This window comes from Microcaecilia unicolor, chromosome 3 (genome assembly GCF_901765095.1).
Source record: "Microcaecilia unicolor chromosome 3, aMicUni1.1, whole genome shotgun sequence".
Lineage (NCBI taxonomy): Eukaryota > Metazoa > Chordata > Amphibia > Gymnophiona > Siphonopidae > Microcaecilia > Microcaecilia unicolor.
Window position 1 is genome coordinate 422,496,252 of NC_044033.1, and position 17,518 is coordinate 422,513,769.

The 17,518-nt window shown below is 40.6% G+C and overlaps 2 protein-coding genes across 4 annotated transcripts in view; one reads left to right on the forward strand and one right to left on the reverse strand.

Moving 5' to 3' along the window:
* LOC115465185 (zona pellucida sperm-binding protein 2-like) overlaps window positions 1-3,713 on the forward strand; it is a 33,990-nt gene extending 30,277 nt beyond the window's left edge. For all 3 annotated transcript variants that reach the window (XM_030195591.1, XM_030195593.1, XM_030195592.1), the window contains 6 exons: window positions 588-715; window positions 1,121-1,310; window positions 2,374-2,515; window positions 3,153-3,249; window positions 3,433-3,534; window positions 3,635-3,713. In XM_030195591.1, coding sequence (XP_030051451.1) covers window positions 588-715; window positions 1,121-1,310; window positions 2,374-2,515; window positions 3,153-3,249; window positions 3,433-3,534; window positions 3,635-3,642 — 667 coding nt within the window. In that variant the 3' untranslated portion in view covers window positions 3,643-3,713. The remainder of the gene's footprint in view (window positions 1-587; window positions 716-1,120; window positions 1,311-2,373; window positions 2,516-3,152; window positions 3,250-3,432; window positions 3,535-3,634) is intronic.
* Window positions 3,714-15,950: 12,237 nt separating this feature from the next.
* On the reverse strand, window positions 15,951-16,460 carry MSGN1 (mesogenin 1). Its single transcript, XM_030195142.1, has one exon. The coding sequence runs from the start codon at window positions 16,458-16,460 to the stop codon at window positions 15,951-15,953; it is 510 nt and encodes a 169-aa protein (XP_030051002.1).
* Window positions 16,461-17,518: the final 1,058 nt, after the last annotated feature.

Here is a 17,518-nt window from a genome sequence, read left to right on the forward strand (position 1 = left end):
CAGCCAGTTGGAACTTGCCCAAAGACACCAGTAGTCCTCAAAGCCAAGGAAACCAGGAAGCAAAAAACCAGCTCCTCTGCAGCAAGGGAGAGATCGCTGCAGGCAGCCTTGGCAGTCTGTACGAGGAGGCCAACCAGACTCCCAAATGCCCGACAAACGCTGCACCCTAGGCCCTCTGAAACTGGCTGAAAGTTTTTAAACTCTGAGAGCTGACTGACCCAGTGTTTTGGGCCTGTCATGACTGAAGTACAATTGCCAAGCCTGAGCCCAGAAAAACACCACCACCAAGTCGCAGCGGGTAAATTTGTCACACCAAAATGAACAAGTCAGTGATGCAAGATCAAGATTAGTTTTCTTGTTGCTGGTGTCATTTTAATGACCTTTCACTTTCTCAACACACACCTACTGCACCCAAAACTCTTAAAGTTGCTACAAACTACGCTCAGCAGTGGTGGGCTCAGCCGTGTTAATTGCCCCTAGAATTATTCTGAAGGCATCAATATTACATCGAACAGGGTGATTTACAATCTAAAAATCTGACACTTCCTCTTTCTCCCCCCCCCCCCCCCTTTTTCTTTTATCTTTAGACTGAAAGTTGCATGTTGGTACACCATAAATGAGACCATTGTCTTTCCATATGGATTTGAAAGTAACCCAGCACCTAAAGTCCAGCCAGGATTTGGACCACTTGCTCTGGTCATGAGATTATTTAAAGGTAAAAGCTGTTCATGTAGTCGCTTTGCAAATATTTCAAAGATACATTTTTGGAAGGTCAGTATTTATTATAGTGGTACAGCATTGATTTCAGTAGTAGCAGACATTACTACAGATGCCAATGGCTTCCACCATTTTTTTTTTGCATTTGTTCTTAAACGATTAGCATAATCTTAGTGGAAGAAAATTTGTTACTGACCCATCTTCTCCATTGTAAAACGATTCCTGAAAAAAAACATATCTGCACCAGTTGACTACTTTGTGCTTTGCCTTTAAATTTTTACTTGAGTAACTCTTAGATGAGAGAATGTACCTCCATTTTCTTCCATTACCAGTGTTCTACTTTTATCTAAATCTTGAGTTGCCATTGTGGTATGACTGTTTTTGTATGGTTTGCTTTTCTTAGACTTGACTTACTCCGACTTCTATGAGGATACAGAGTACCCTATAGTAAGGTACTTAAGACAGTCATTATATTTTGAAGTTGAACTCCTGTACAGTGAAGATCCCCAACTTGAATTATTTTTAGACAACTGCTGGTCAACCACTTCCTCTGATCAAAGGAGTAGTCCACAGTGGGATGTTGTGATAAACAGGTATACAAATGATTTTAATTGTGTACATCATTGCATGAGACAGAAGACATGTAACATTAATTACAAGCAAAAAAAAAAGCCTTTCATGATGTATTGCTTTAGGCAGCAGGGTTCATAACCTGGCTTATGCTTGCTATTAATACTTGTATAAGGTGTCTGATTACACAACCTGTAGTTTTAATTAGGCTCGCACCTGTTTTCAGTTGTAGCTCAAGATGAACCTACATTCAGGTACAGAAGTTATTTCCCTGACCCTCAGGGGCTACAATCTAAGGGGCCAATGCAGAAAGCTTATGTAGATGTTGCTGTGAGGTTGGTGCAACTTCTGCTTGTGTAATGGCTGTGCAATGCAGATCTATTTCCCCACAGAATATAATATTGCAGGAATCCGTACATACGACACAGGAGCACAACATATTGAAATGAAGCTATTCAGCCCTGATGCAGAGAACTGCACGGAAGGCTTTAGGCTGAGCACAAGTCAAGAACATTCACGACACCTTGGAGGTATAGAGAGGTTTAGATCTTGCAGTGCTATCTGTAATTTGGCCATGAGATTCCTTCCTTCCCCCCCCCCCCCCCCCAAAAAAAAATACATTTTATTTATATATATATATATATATATATATATATATATAGCTTTTGGAAGATATGGTAGAGGCTGGAGCAAGTGGGCATTACCCCTGCCTTGCTTCAAGGTAACACTGAGAGAAGGGTATGGGGGGGGGGGGGGTGTTGGGAAACTATTTTTGGGCAGTGGGTTTTTTTTAAAATGTCTCCGTTACTTTGTGAACCCATTTTTTCTGTACTTCAGGAGTTTCATAAGTTGTAATATTGAGCCAGTCCAACACTTCTCCAACTGATTTTCCTGATATGTACTAAATGAAGAGGTAGCACTTTCCAGTAGCTTGCTTAATGTAAAACATCAAAACTTGTGGATGGTTTTATAATGTACTTCTGCACAGTAGTACCAGAAATTGTTTCAAAATAGTTACAAGATGGTCCATGCAACATCCTGCCATTATAAATGCTTCCACCTTTTTTTTTTTTCTTTCCCTCAAAGCTGTGAAAACACAGAAGACTCCCATGAAACCCTCTTTCATCCAGTAATGAATAATTCAAGGTTAAGGTTTGCTAGCCATGCAAAGAGATTTGAAGTAAAAATGTTTACATTTATACATGATACAAAGGCACTATTGGGTGAGGTGCGTATGAAATGTTCATTCTCATTAGAGGGAGCAGGTTTTGTTTGTTTGTTTTTTTTTTTTTTAAAGTGGAAACTTCCAAAGCTTTAATGATATCTTCTAGATTCTTCCACCCCAGCCCCATTCACATTCTTCTTTTGAAGTATCTGAAATGTTGTAAATTTGATAAAGATGTAGTTGGGGTGGGCGGGGGTCTACTTTGGATGACTGTACTTTTTAAACATAACTGGCTTTAATTAGAATTATAGCTTCCCCCCCTTCAGTTACAAATAACTGAGTTGAGATCTGCTTGGGCCTAAATATTTTTTAGTGCATATTAGTGGTGCAGGTAGTATAAGATGAATGTTTCACTAGGGGATGCAGGTAGTATAAGATGAATGTTTCACTAGGGGATGAAAAAAACCTAATCTTCCGTGATTTACCCAGAAGTGTAGTGTTTTTTTTTTTTTGTTTGTTTTTGTTTTTTGGGGGGGTGGAGGGGATAGCTTCAAGCAAACTGATTAAGTTGCATTTGTGTAGCTCTAACACTTAAAATATTTTATCTCTGCAAATGCCAAAGGATTTTAAGTTTATTGAAGCTTGGACTTTGCTTTTAAAATTTACGCAGCTTACTGAAAAATAGAGCTTATCTTTGTAGGTATACTTCCACTGCAGTGTAGTGATATGCGATGCCAGGGACCCATCGTCAGACCTGCTCTGTGCAAGAATATGTATTCCTGACAAGCAGAGATTTGGTAAGGATTGTTATATTGGGAGCTTCGAAAGCTAGTTCATTTTGTCCAAGCTGCCTCTCAAAATTCTGGCTTTCGAGAGGTGAAGTTTCTCAACTCAGTGTAGCATATGGTTACTGTTAGGTGCTTGCTAGTTTTTCACATTGATATGTAAAACAATCGCTGGATATTCATGTACCTCTTTAGGCCGCAGCGCTGAAATGCATTATTTGCATGGCCATGTATCATCTGGTGCCGTCATACTAATGGTGGATGGAAAAGAGCAAAATGCTAGGATGACCAAATCAGGTACTTGGGGGGGGGGGGGGAGGGGGGAAGGAGAGGGAGGGAACTGTCCTTTGCAAATTTTATTTGAACTTTAAATTTTTGTATTCTCTTCTGTTTGCAGTTGACTGAAGACTGATCCAGAAAAGCAGCCTCCTATTTTAACAAAACATGCATGTTAAATCAGCAGTAATAAAGGACTGTTACAATTTCAATTGCTTGCACCTTTTTGTGAATCCATTGAAGATATACTGGAGGCCAAAAGAGTTTCAGGGAATATCTGTCCAAGTATTAGATTCAAGCTTTAGTGACAAATCACTTATTGACTCTTAATGAAATATAAATTTGTTCCTCAAACTTAAGTTACACAACCTTTTTTGTTTGACATTTTCACCTACAATTGGTCTACCTTCTATGCAACTGGCTTGCCAATTTAGTCTGGCACATAAGTTGTCATTTTCCTTAAGGTCTGCCAATAAAATGGCCCCAAGTAGTTGAAAAAGAAAAAGCAGGTAGTCCAACATAAATATGCTATATAGAATGTTCCTTTTTTTTAATTTTATTGATTTTAAAGCAACATATTTATAAAAACATATAAAAGCATAGAATATGGAACAATGAAGAAAAAAACAAAAAAAAACATACAGGTCAGTGAGCTGATAAAAATAAAACAGGACAGTATATGCAACATACTTCAGAGAGCTAATTCCCTTCAAAAGTCACATAGTTGTCTAGCAGCGACCATGCTCTATGGAAAGAGGAGATGCAACCAAATCTTATGGCAGCCAGTTCCTCATATCGCCTATAAAAACACAGCAGATTCCACCATTCGTGATGTGAAACAAGCTGATTATTCTTCCAATGCAATGCAATCAGATGAAGAGCAAGAGAAATCATTAAGTTAAACAGTAGAATGTTCCTTTTGATAGGACTTTTTATCACTTGGAAAATTTCCCCAGTATCTTCAATAGCAATGTTGAAGATGCTCCTCAAAGTTTTTCATTGTCCTAGAAGAAATCACTAGTTCTCAAATGTGATGCCCCTTTTGTAGGGACTATATAATTATGCAAGATGTTGTAGACAAGGTCTGACATAATGGAACATCTGCAAAGGATAGTTAATGCCAAATTTCTTTCAGATAATTGTCACCTGAAGTCCATTTCCACAGTGCAGCTTTTACAGTATAGCTCATTTGCCATAGCTAAAAATCTTATGGGTTAAATGTTACTCAAGTATATTCAGACTTACAGCATGATAGCATTCCATATTACCCAGAACCATGCCAACAGTTACTTGCCTTAAGCTCAACTAAGCTATATCTTCAATTTTGCAAATGGCTAATTTTTCCATCTAGATCAAGCTACGCAAGCTACAGTTTTCCCTCAGATTGGCTTCAAACCCATTCCACTTAACTAAATGTGCTCTTTCAAATGTTTTGAACCTGAGGAAGTTTTGAGGCTCTCTTGCGATTTGAGTGAAGCGGGAGTATGGCAGTGATGGCAGCTTCTTGACCAAAACCATTTCTTCAATTGGTAGAGGTAAGGCCAGCTTGGATTTGCTGAATAACAGATGCAAATGTATAATTCTATATCTAAATAAAAAAAGCAAAAAATGAATTTTACACTGAAAATAAATTCACCTGTTTACTTTTAAGAGCTAATATTAGAGAACCATGAGAATCATCCCTCTAAACCAGCATGCTCCTGGGAACTGGACCATACCACTTTAGTAATGGTTTGATACAGCATTCCCTTCAGGGCTTGCTGCAATGGTTCCACTTAAATTCCTAATGCCATTTAGCATTCAGTGGGATGGGTGGCTTTGCAGTGGAGACAGGTTTGAATGAGCTCTAGCTATAATGTATTACTTATCCATAAACAATCAACTTTTTGGAAAGCATAAATAGCTGAAAGGGAATGGGACTTGATTATACTGCCTTTCTGTGGTTTTTGCAACTACATTCAAAGCGGTTTACATAGTATATTCATGTACTTATTTTGTACCAGGGGCAATGGAGGGTTAAGTGACTTGCCCAGAGTCACAAGGAGCTGCAGTGGGAATTGAACCCAATTCCCCAGGATCAAAGTCCACTGCACTAACCACTAAGCTACCCCTCCACTCTAAATACCAAAGCTCAATGCAACCTTGCTTTTCCCACAAATATTTGGCCATCCTGACCCACTAGAATCTTTTTTGTGTGTGTGTGCAGGACCTCTTGTACATCTGCAAAGTGGGCTGGTTAAAGCTGAAGTTAATATAAACTCGCATGCACAAATCCTTGCCATGTTTTGACTCCTGTTCTGAAGACAACTTTTTCAACATATAAGCTCCACACAGTGATTTCAAAACACTAGGTTTTTTTTTTTTCTCACACTGTGCACTTTTTTTAAGAAAACCAACTGCTGCAAAGTGGTCTAATAACCATCCAGAAGCAGCCTTTAGACTTCCTTGTGCTCTAACAGTGCGTTAAGAGATCAGAAGCAGTTTTCTACTGTGCTGGGATTTGGTCCCCTAATCGCAGTGCTTACCAGTAATAGTATGGGGTCAGTTGTAGTATGTTTAAAATTCAAAATGTTCCTGAACACATGTGGACTTTTTGTAAGAATTTGTAAATGTAGTACTATGCTTCCCCCCTCCCTTTTTTTTTTCTTAATCTAGTTCATTCTCTTATTTCATCACAAGTGTGACATTCCAGAGCATCTTTGGTACAGTGCATGGTTAACCTTAATTCAGCATTGATTTTTATACTGTCTTTTTTAAACATTTCCACATATACCTCCAAGGAGGTTCAAAGCAGACACTACATTGCACATAACTTGTACAGAGCAGATAGAAAGAGATAAGGGGATGGAATTTGGTTTATGTACTTAAAAGGTAAGTTATTTTCAAGTGCAGTGGGTATTTTTCCATCCCTGGAGGGCTTAGTCCAAGCTTGTATTTATCACAGCAATAGCGTTTCAAGTCATGTTTTGTATTTAAAATGCCTTTAAATAAAGGGGTTTTCCCTTTTAAGTGTCGTACGGTAAATGACGTCAGCTAAAGTCCTGCCAATAAGGCAGCCAGAGCCATATCCTCCACTCCATGCAGGTTATAATCCATGGCATTGCAACCAAGGCAGATGGCAATCTACCATGCCTATCATATAAGGCAGTTTCTGTAAGATGCTACAAAATCCCACCACCATGCTAATTGTCTGAAAAGTGGTTTTATTATTATGGCCTCAGCACCGTCATTCATTATGATGATGATTAAACTAACAATCCATATTAGCATTTTACTCTCTGTTAACCTTAAAATGTCTGCCTCTCCCCATAGTGATACATACCATACTCATAGCATATGATATAAAATATGCATCATCCTGACTTGATGTTTGCAATTTTCTGGATGCAAATGGAGACATCTCCTTCTGCTGTCTATATTTGCTACTGTTCAAATGGTATAGAATGGAATGAGTATGTGGTAACTATCCTGATTTGCTTTTGTGAAGACACTTTTTCTCAACACAGATTTGATGCTTATTAACCATCCTGTCTATGCAGAGGTAGCAAGACACCTTTTTTTTTGTTAGAAGGGCCAAACTACTCCATGGCCATGTTCCCAAGCGCTGCAGTTATTCACTGTGTTTGGGATAATATTGGCAGGGCCATGGCTCCAATAGTCCACTCGATTTCCATTACCTGTTAGATTTGCATGTTACCTCAAGTCTAACAAGTATGTATGTGAATTCGCCCCCTCACCCCCTCCCCCCAAATGTATTCCCCTGTTTCCAGGGGAGACTTTTCTTGTGTGGTTCTGGCACACTTAAATTTTTGTCCCTGCGTGGTGTGGACAACTAGACTTGTCAGCGGTGAGTTCTGTGCCTTGGTTGGACCACTACATTACATGTTTTAAGGGGGCTGTTTTTCAGATCTTGTGTAGCCTAGTGGTTAGTGCAGTGGACTTTGATCCTGGGGAGGGTGCGGGGGAGATAAGATGGACAGACACTGGATGAGGGGAGAGTGGAGAGGGTACAGAAGCCAGATGGAAAGAGGGAGAAGAGGACAGACACTGAATGAGGGGGAAAGAGGGAGAGCAGATACTAGATGGAAGGAAGAAACATATATGCCAGATGAAGAGGCGGAGAGAGGGGATAAATGCCAAATGAAAGGGGGAGAGGATGCAGATGTTGGATGGAAATGGGGAGAGGGGCCTGAGTAGATGGCAGTGAGGAGATAGAGCAGCCAGATGCTGGATGGAGGAGGAAGAGGAGTGACTTTGGATGGAAGTGAGGAGAGAGAAGGGGGAGGAGAGGGGACAGATAATGGATGGAGAGGGGCAGAGATTGAGGAAACAATAGACTGGGACCAACACAATTAGAGAAGAAATAAATGGCCAGATAAAGGTAGTAAGAAGTGAATTTTTTTAAGTTTAGGATAAAGTAGTGTGGTAGCTCTGTTAATAAAGACAGAAAATAGAAATAAGGTGATATATTGACTATAAACATTTTTGACTTATGTTTGGAAACCAACCCTCAATTCTCGTATCAGAACACCATTACAGCAGTATATTGTCCTGACCTGAGGAAAGAGGTTTTGGCCTCTGAAAGCTAATGTATTTAGCCCAATAAAATGGTATAGCTTCCATTTTTTTAAATTTGCATTTGTTAACCTATAGTATAGTGATTGAAATAGTGGAGGAGTGGCCTAGTGGTTAGGGTGGTGGACTTTGGTCCTGAGGAACTGAGTTCAATTCCCACTTCAGGCACAGGCAGCTCCTTGTGACTCTGGGCAAGTCACTTAACCCTCCATTGCCCATGTAAGCCGCATTGAGTCTGCCATGAGTGGGAAAGCGTGGGGTACAAATGTGAAAAAAACAAATATGTTGGTTTTTGAAATTTGCATCTGCTGTCTAGTGTAGGGGGATATGCATACTTTTTTCTTTCTCTAGAGTTGCACTGAGGCCTTTTGGGAGTTCAGTTTAATACTTGCCAACATATTTTTATACTATGATGGGGGTTCAAAGGTAGGGAAGGATGCTGGATGCTGTGGGGGTGACTATGCAATATTAGGTAAGGGGAGATGCTAGAGTTGGGGTGGAGCTTCCCCCCCCCCCCCCAAAAAAAAAAATAGGCATTCCATTGCCTCTGAAGTGATTTTCATTCCTCAGTTTTCTGTATTTTGTTCACTGTATATTTTATGGATGTTTTTATTGTAATCTGCTTTGGATAGGGGTGGAAAACAATGTAATTGAACATATTAGGTAATTTAAAATGGGGAAATGAGCATAAGATTATATATAGCACCTCAGTTTAGTACCCTCTTGGTTAAAGACCATAGTCGGGTAAGAAGGAATATTAAGGATGAAGGGAGTTTGGGTTGGTACCATGGAGGACTGTGATTCATGTAGCAATGGCTGTGACATTTTGAAAGGTTTTGGATGACATGTTCAAATGATTTAATTAGATGCAGATTCTTATGAAATCAATATCAGAGGTTGAAAAGGGACAATTTAGGAGGTCTTTTACTAAAGTTTAGCTCAAGTTATCTGCAGCACGGCCCCTAGGAATAAAATGGGCCCTGTTATCATAGATAACTTGAGCTAAGCTTTAGTGAAAGGGGGTATGTCTGTTCTGCAGCCTGGTGTCGGGAAGAGGGGTCTGAGGAGGAGAAAACCAGGAAGAATCTAGGTCCATTATATAGTCTTTAAGCTGGTGTCTCCTTGGGTTTGTTAGTAAAACAAGTTACCTCCCTCCCTTCCACAGGGAATAAATGTCACTTAGAGGAAGAGGTGATGGGCTAGCTACACCCATTTCGATATAGAAAAGGGGACTGTCAGTATATAGGCTAGTTCTAATTTTGAATGTCCATGAAAGTAAAGAACTCCTTTACATGAATAGTTCAAGCTCATATAAGTTCAGACAGTCTAGCTGGAATAGTGAGCAGGCCGTAATAAGCAGTCAGTGCTGTTGTAGTTTCAGATCTTGTACTGATCAAGGTGGTGGTCTGTGAATTCAGTTGGATCTCTCTGGCATTGCACACTATCCAGAATGATTTGTTACTGGTATGCTTGTAGGCACTGGTAGATCTGCGTCATGTGGAATTAGACTAGTTTTTAGCTCCTACCTTGAAAATAGAATGCAGTAGCCATCATTTTGGAAATGTCTCAGCAGTATTTACATAGATGTAAAATACTGATTTCAGAAAACTATTTCTAGGTGGAGAATAAACACTATGGGCCTGGGAAAACTTTCCACATCTAGTTTAACCCCAGCTCACAGATAAGCACAGTTTTTAAAAAGTGCTAATTTGAATCAGGGTTGCACATGAAGTCTTAAGTGAGTCATTTGCTTTAATTCCATGTAGCTGGGCTTTATTTTAGAAAAGGAAACAGTGTAGTCTCACTATTAAATTGATATTTACACATGTACATTTTGTAATATGTGGTTTTGGTTCAAAACTTCTACATGCAAGTGGTAACACGTCCAGCTGGAAGTGGCTGGGGCCATGCCAGTCACTTTTTTTTCCCAGAATGCATATTTATTAAATGGCTGCTTGCATTTGCACTCCTGCAGGTGCATTATGTATTGCAGCGGGAGTCATGGGACTATAGCTGTTAACATCTGTAGTCCCATGACTCCCTCTGCAATACATAATACAGGGGAGACCATCTTAAATACTACATAATGGGTCAGATTATGCCTGGTTTTCCCTTCCTTCTCAGACCCCTTCTCCCCCAACACAAGGCTGCAGAACAGACCCCTTACCATAATCAACTTGTCCTTTTTCAACCACTGCTATTGATTTTCATAGGGATCTGCATCTAAATCATTTGCACACCAACATGTCAAGCAAAACCTTTCAAAATGGCACAGCCATTGCTATATGAATTACAGTCCTCCATGGTACCAACCCAAATTATTCCTCCTCATGCGAGTATGGTCTTTAACCAGGACGGTACTAAACTGAGGTGCTAACTAAAATAATACTAGAATTGAGCACTTCATGAGTTTGATATCTTGCTGCCAATCCCTTGTGCTGTGTGAACTGGTACTCAGTGTAGTGTAGCATGTGCCTTTTTTGTGTTTGTGCTTTAATTTATGGGGTCCTAGTTTTGTTTAATTTGTGAATGGTACCTTTTTGTTGTAGAAACTCAAGTTCAGGGTTGCTTTCTGTGGCTATGCTAGTGCTATTCAGCTGCTCTCATAGAGAGAGTGATCAGGGTAACTTTATATGAACATGTGTAGTAGTGACATTTAATTAAGGAGAATGCTTTGTCCCAAACTGCAGAGAAGGTGGCGGTAATGTGGGTTTTGGGCATGAGAGATCTGCATTAGCATCCCTGCACTGATCAGCCATTTCAACTGTAATATACCTTGAGTTTAGAAAGATGATTAGCCCTCAGTTTCAGCTAGTGTCACAGGGGCTGGGTTCAATTTCCTGACCTGATGCTGTCAATTTAAGCTTTTTCTGACTTAAGAACTTGATGCTGGTTTTGTTAATCATAATCAGCCAATTAAATTACTGTAACCTTGTTTTTGAATCTCCCTCAGACTAATCTAAGACATATACAGCTAATGGAAAATAAAGAGAATAGGGACAGCAAGGCTTCTGAATGGAAGTGCCTTACTGAAGCACTTCCTTTTGCCATTGTAGGGCAGCAGTGGGACCACCTCCCCTTTCAATGCAGAATTTTTACTAGGGGTGGGCCACAATTCAGCACACTACCATTTTGGAGGTTAATTGCTGGTAACTAGATTCACTCTGATCTTCTAGTTGTGTCATCAGCCAGGGCTGTGTTAGCTACTTTCTTTGATAACAGATCAACTGATCTTTATTTATGTATAAGTGTCTGCTGTTGGTCCAAAATGAGTCCCCACCACCCTCATCCTGGTGAGATGATGTTTTGGAAGCACTTATAACCTGTCTTTTTCTAGACCCTTTAAAAGTGAATGGTTGTTTGAGAGTCCATAGTGTTGACGTTATATTGGGACAGAGCTTCCACCTTATAAGGCTGGCTTAAGCCAAGACCTTGAAGCAGCTCGGCAAAACTCTGGCCATCATTGGTCTGGGGTGTTTAGAGAACAATTCAAGAAGCTGCCTCTACCTGTGCTGCTTAAATATAAGTGTATTAGATATTTGGATCAGTAAAACTGATATTTGCTCACAGTATATAGTAGAGCTCTGCCTTTATCAAAATAAATTAAGTGACTTATTACTGTATAGTGTTATGAAAAATGAACTTTGAAAAGTGAAAAAAAAAAAGGTTTTACTGAGAGAGAAGATTGCAAAGATCACACCTAGCTCCATAGACTTCCTGAGCTGGTGTGTCAAGTTCCATCTCTTGCTGTCTTCCAATCTAAGTTTAAAAAAAAAACAAACCTACCTTCTTGATGCTGTTTTTAATTCCTAATCCCTACTTCATTGCCCCCTTAGAAATTCCCATACCCATTATTTGTCCTGTTTGTCCTAATTAGAGTGTAAGTTCTGTTGGGCTTCTCTTTATAGCCAGTGTACAGTGCTCCATATGTCTAGTATTGCTATAGAAATAAGGTAGGAGTTAAGAGTTCCTTGAAGCTTTCCTTTTGTATTTTTTTAATACAATTAGTTTATTTAAAAATATATGCTGACATTATATATCAAATAGTGGATAAATATACAATTCAGTTAATGAGGTCTTATTTGGGGACACATTTTGGAAAACACTGTACTCGTGAGACCCTGGCTATAGCCATGCGGCTATGTGTTGGTGTACAGCCTCTCCTCTGACACACATAGAGGCATATTTTCAAAGCACTTAGCCTTCCAAAGTTCCATAGAAACCTATGGAACTTTGGAAGGCTAAGTGCTTTGAAAATATGCCTCATAGTGGGTTTTCCTATTAGGAGGAGGTTTGTGTGTATGTAGATATGTTTCCTTAGTTCAGAGGTAGGAATCTTTTGTGCATGGATAAAGTAGTGTGATAGACTTAAATAATGATAAATAAAAACATAAACTGGAAAATTAAAGTGATACCTTATGGGACCAGCTGTCAAAGGTCAAAACCACCTTCCTGCAGGCAGGACTGTATGTGTAAAAAAAAAAAAAAAAGTCAAATCAGAATATATGTGAAATATAAAAGTATTAGTAAAAAAGGCCTGTTTTGGTATGACATGAAACGGGTGCTAGCAAGGTTATCCTTCTCTCTCTCCCTCTGTCTCCTCCAAGTCCCACAGCCCCCTGTCTTCCCTTCCGATTTCCAGGCCCTCCCTCTCTTCCCCCCCCCCCCCCCCCGAGTTCCAGTTCCCCTTCCTCTCTCTCACAGACACGTCCTTGCGATGCCTCCACCCGTGGCCCATCCCCTTACGTGCATGTTGCCCCCCCTTCTTACCAGGGTCCTTGTGGCAGCAGTGAAGAGCCTCGCGAGTCTGCTGCCTTCCCTTATCTTTGCTCTCAGCTCTGACTCTAGTCCCACCCTCAGAGTCAGAGCTGAGACCTAAGGGAAGGCAGCAGACTAGTGAGGCTTGCTGCTGCTGCTGCAGGGTCCCTGCTAAGAGGGGGGAGGGGAGGGTAGCCAACTTTGGAGAGGGGGAATGATGTGCACTTAAGGATATCTCTGCCCGCTCTTGCTATTCTTCAATGCACAATGTGGCCAGTGATGTCAGCAGGTGCTTACGATCCCAGTGAGAGACTTTAGAATGTTCACATAGCAAATTATTATATTAGATTCTATTGATAGGTGCCTACTCCCCTTACCTTTCCTATAAGACTGTTTTTCTTAATGGGTTTGGCTTGGGTGGGGGCAGGTGCTGTGCATATGTCTTCCCTAGGAGTGGTTTGTGTAAATTTTATGCCTTATATTTACACTTTCAGGATGCAAGAAGCTAAAAAAAAAAAAAAGCACACTTTTTTATTGTGCCAGTAGATGGCACTCTAAACAACTCCTATAATGTGATTTCCTACACCAATGCAGTAAAACTCTTGTACGATATTTCTTCAGGCACTCACATCTGATCCTTTTTCAAATTATCACTTATATAGTATTTCCTCCATTTTCAGAGACTTATTTATCCTAAAGGTGATGGCCCTTTGTGATTTGCAAGGTCCTCTATACCTTTATCTAACTTTTTTCTAATATTCCATTCTCCTATAAAGATCAAAAAAGGTGCAGCACTCCTAAGCTGATTGTTGTACAGCTCAAGGCTCATACTCTTTGCCATGTTCCTGGTGCCCCCTGTGTTGAACCCAATAATTGAAGGCAATGGCTGGGAAGCAATTTTGGTACCGCCTATCTTGCCTGTCTTCTGTTATCTATGCTATGGCCCTGCCACACGTTCAGAGCAGAGGAAAGCTGAAAAAAAAAAAAAAAAGGAATTTATTCTGTCTTCTGGAGTAAAGCGGTGTGGTGGAGCTCTGTCTACTTCGAAAGGTAATAAATATACATAAAGCAGAAAAGAAAATATACTTTTTTTTTTTATACATACAAAAACACATTTGAGAGCCATTGGCATACTGTCACTGCTGGACTTGTAACTGTACCTTGGCAACTCTGCCAAGCTAAAAGGAACAAGGCAGCTTCCCAACTGTAACAGTCGAGGTGGAAGGAATAGGCTAGAGGGGAGTCCAAGGCTGTCAGATTTAAAGGGGCAGACAGGAGGGGAAAGCTATACATCCCCGTCCTTGAATAGGATGGGACAGAAGCAAAGGGAAGTTGGGCATTGTCGTGGTGTGGGTGAGCTATGGTGAAATTCAAATTAAAGGGGGCCGTTGACACCGGTTTTCATCCTGCTGCTTTTGTATTTCCAGATCAGCGTAAACTAGAGCTGGGAGTTGTGCCATGAGCTTTTACAACCACCTGTAGATGTTTTCACCCACCTCTCTCTAAACACTGTAAGGATTAGAGAGAAGGGGGCGTTTCTGCAATCTTGAATTAAACCAGCAGGTGACACGCTTAAACAATGAACACAATTTCTTCCCCCCTCCCCACCTCACCTCACAGCATCCTCAGTCCCAATTCACCTGGGCCAGTAAAAGACCACAGCGGCCTGGTCCACAAATTGCAATCATTTTAAAGCAGCATTTACGGTAAGCAAAAAATTGTAAGCAAGCCAGAGTGTTTCGCGTGGTCCAAGTTTATTAGCTAAATTCATTGAACGATTAAGGAAACTACAAATTATATACAAAACTCAAACTTCAGATTAACCCTCATCCAATATACATATCTACACATACCCCTACACATGGTTATAGGTATTGAAAAGTCTCCCTCTCTGTTTCCTGGGTGTAGGAAACATTGGCTTTTTCAGACAGAATTTTCACGTACATTAATATTTTTCAAAAATGTATATATTAAAATGACATTTCGTCCATCTGTTACTAAAATCTTTCTTGGTCACATTCATTTTTCACTTTTCCGTACCGCACATGGATTTGTTAAAAATATGAATGTGATATATGGTTTAAAACTAAATAGGTAAAGGTTAAAAAAATTAGAGGTTGACAGAACTGATGTCGGCATCCAGCTCCATTCTGCACCGCTCGCGGCTGCTTTTCCCCTGTTACCTTGCCTCTGCTCTGTGGCAGTGAGCACCTTTTGACACCATTAAAATTTGCCTGGCCACCTTCTCCTTTTCATGCATCTCCAAAAGAGTTAACCCCTCAGGGTCGGCTGTAGCAGCACATCCCTCATTGGGGGGTCGTCTCTGCGACACTGCCTCTTAATACCAAATAAAATCCAGCTGAAACAAGCTGTAATGAAATTTACAATGTAAAGTCTCACTGCCCGGCGGGGAGCAATTGGACCTATGACATTTATCACCAGGAAAGTCAAAGCAATTTAAGGTTTCAGTAGATTTGTTTCATGGCTTTTAAAAGCAACCGATCTGGACGTTTGTTCCTGTGTAGTACGGACATTATCTCTTACTATACACAATAAGGCCAGATTTTCTAACTATACCATTTAAGCTGTTTCAGTTGCAAATACAATGCTATGTAAAGATTGAACTGCACAGAAAAAATGTGGATCCTTTTCTATTTCATACTTTGATATTTCACATCAATTTAGGACACACAGACACACTCTTTAATGCCGATGACAGGAAGACACAGTTTATGATAGTGGTGCTATGAATGGAATCGGAGCAGTGTCACCCACTTTCTCCTGCTTCTCGGATAATTGACGAATGGCTCATTGAAATGTCTTAATAATTAGCTTGCTTTAATAGTCATTTGACTCTCGGGCCAAAACAAGTACAAGTCTGTACAAGAGTTTCCCTTAAAACTGAGAGTGCTTTGATATTTCATAGTTCCTCTCTTGTGTGATCCATTGGTATTGACTGAAGGTAAAGATCTGAGTCACTGTACATACAAAACCTTCGTGCTGAAGCCACTCAAGTCAATGCTTTCGTAAGTCTTCTCCTGTGTTGGGCCGGGGGGGGGGGGGGGGGAATATTTTCAAGGTCCACTGAAGGCTTACTGAAGCCCTTACGCTTTCAGGGTGTTCACCAGGTCTGAGAGTTCCCTGATGTACCTGATGGTACATTTCAGAGTCTGGATTTTGGTGAGAGGTCTGCCTCCCTGGCTGTAGATGGGAGGCAGAAAATTACGGAGAGTGAGCAGGGCTTCGGCCAGGTTCCTCATCCGGAGTTTCTCTCTTTCGCTGGCTTTCCTCCGGCGCTGCACCGTCATTCTGCGCTTGGGGCTTCTCTGGTGCATTTTCTCATGGCCTGAGCTCTGGAGCCGGCTGCAAGGGAAATCCACGAAGCTGTAGCCCATCAGGTTGCTGCAGGGCATCTCCACCGCTGCCGAGCAAGGAGGGGAAGAGCTGGATTCCAAAGAAGCATCTGACAAGGGCGACAGGCTTTGGGGAGACGACACTAGGTTTAACACACAGGTCTCCGGATTGTATTTCCATTTCCAGGTAGAGAATAGAGCATCGGGCTCTGGAGCAGAGTCCAGTACGTATTCGGTGACAGCTGGATGCAACTTAGCCATCGTTACAGCCAAACTAGCCCTTTTGCTAGTGCTTGGAATCTGATGTCTTTTGAAAGAGAGGGGGACCTTTTTATGAAGCCAGAGAAGTGCTAGAATGGGAGACAGCATCTGAAGGAGAGTTCAAAGGAAAGCAGGGTGCCAGAATAATGAACTCCTGAGGTGTGATTTTCTTCCCATTGAGAATTATCATCTCTAAGTGAACGTGAAAGGGGAGAGACACTTCATTTTGGACAGTCAGTTCATTGAACATCTCGGTCTGGACCAGTTTTTGAGAGAGACGAATCAAACCAGATTGACAACATCATAAACTCATGTTTTATTATCATCACTGTATCCTTGATTCAATTGAAGACATGAATTGCTATAGCCAATTTCTGTTCTAAGTCAGAAGTTAAGTAAGGTCTGGGGCTGCAGGAAAGTTTGCAGTTGAGATAGAACATGATACCAGAGATCACACTTTTCAATGTTTGCATATTCACCATTTAAAGGCATAAATGACCATTTAGATTTTGTAAACAATTTTGGGGAAATAAAGTTACAAAAAAAGATTTTTTTCTTGAATGCTTTTCTATAAAGTAGACATTTCTCAGTCTGAGAAATGTCTACTTCATAGAAAAGCATCCAAGAAAAATATATTTTTTTAATTTTCTTTCAAAAAAGTTATTTAGCAAATATCAATGTTTATGCTTTCAAAAATAGTAAAGATGCAAACATAGAATGTTATGCCAGAACTCACACTTCTCTACCTCATCTGCCAAATTCCAGGCAGGCTCAGACCTTGCTTACCAACTTAGAACATATTTCTGGAACTTACTGTAACATCAAACAATATTTGGCATGCATTTCTGGATGGCCATAACCCTCAAATGTTTGAAATGATCATGACTCATGCCAGAGACAGTTTCTGATATTCTACATGTGTTTCCTTTTTTCTCTTTGGTGGCTTCTTCCCCCCCCCCCCCCCCCCCCCCCCCCCCCCCCCTTCCTGACCAGTTCCACAGAATTGCCAAGTACTTGAACGAAATGTTAGGCCTGTCCTGGCTTTGTGATATAATTGG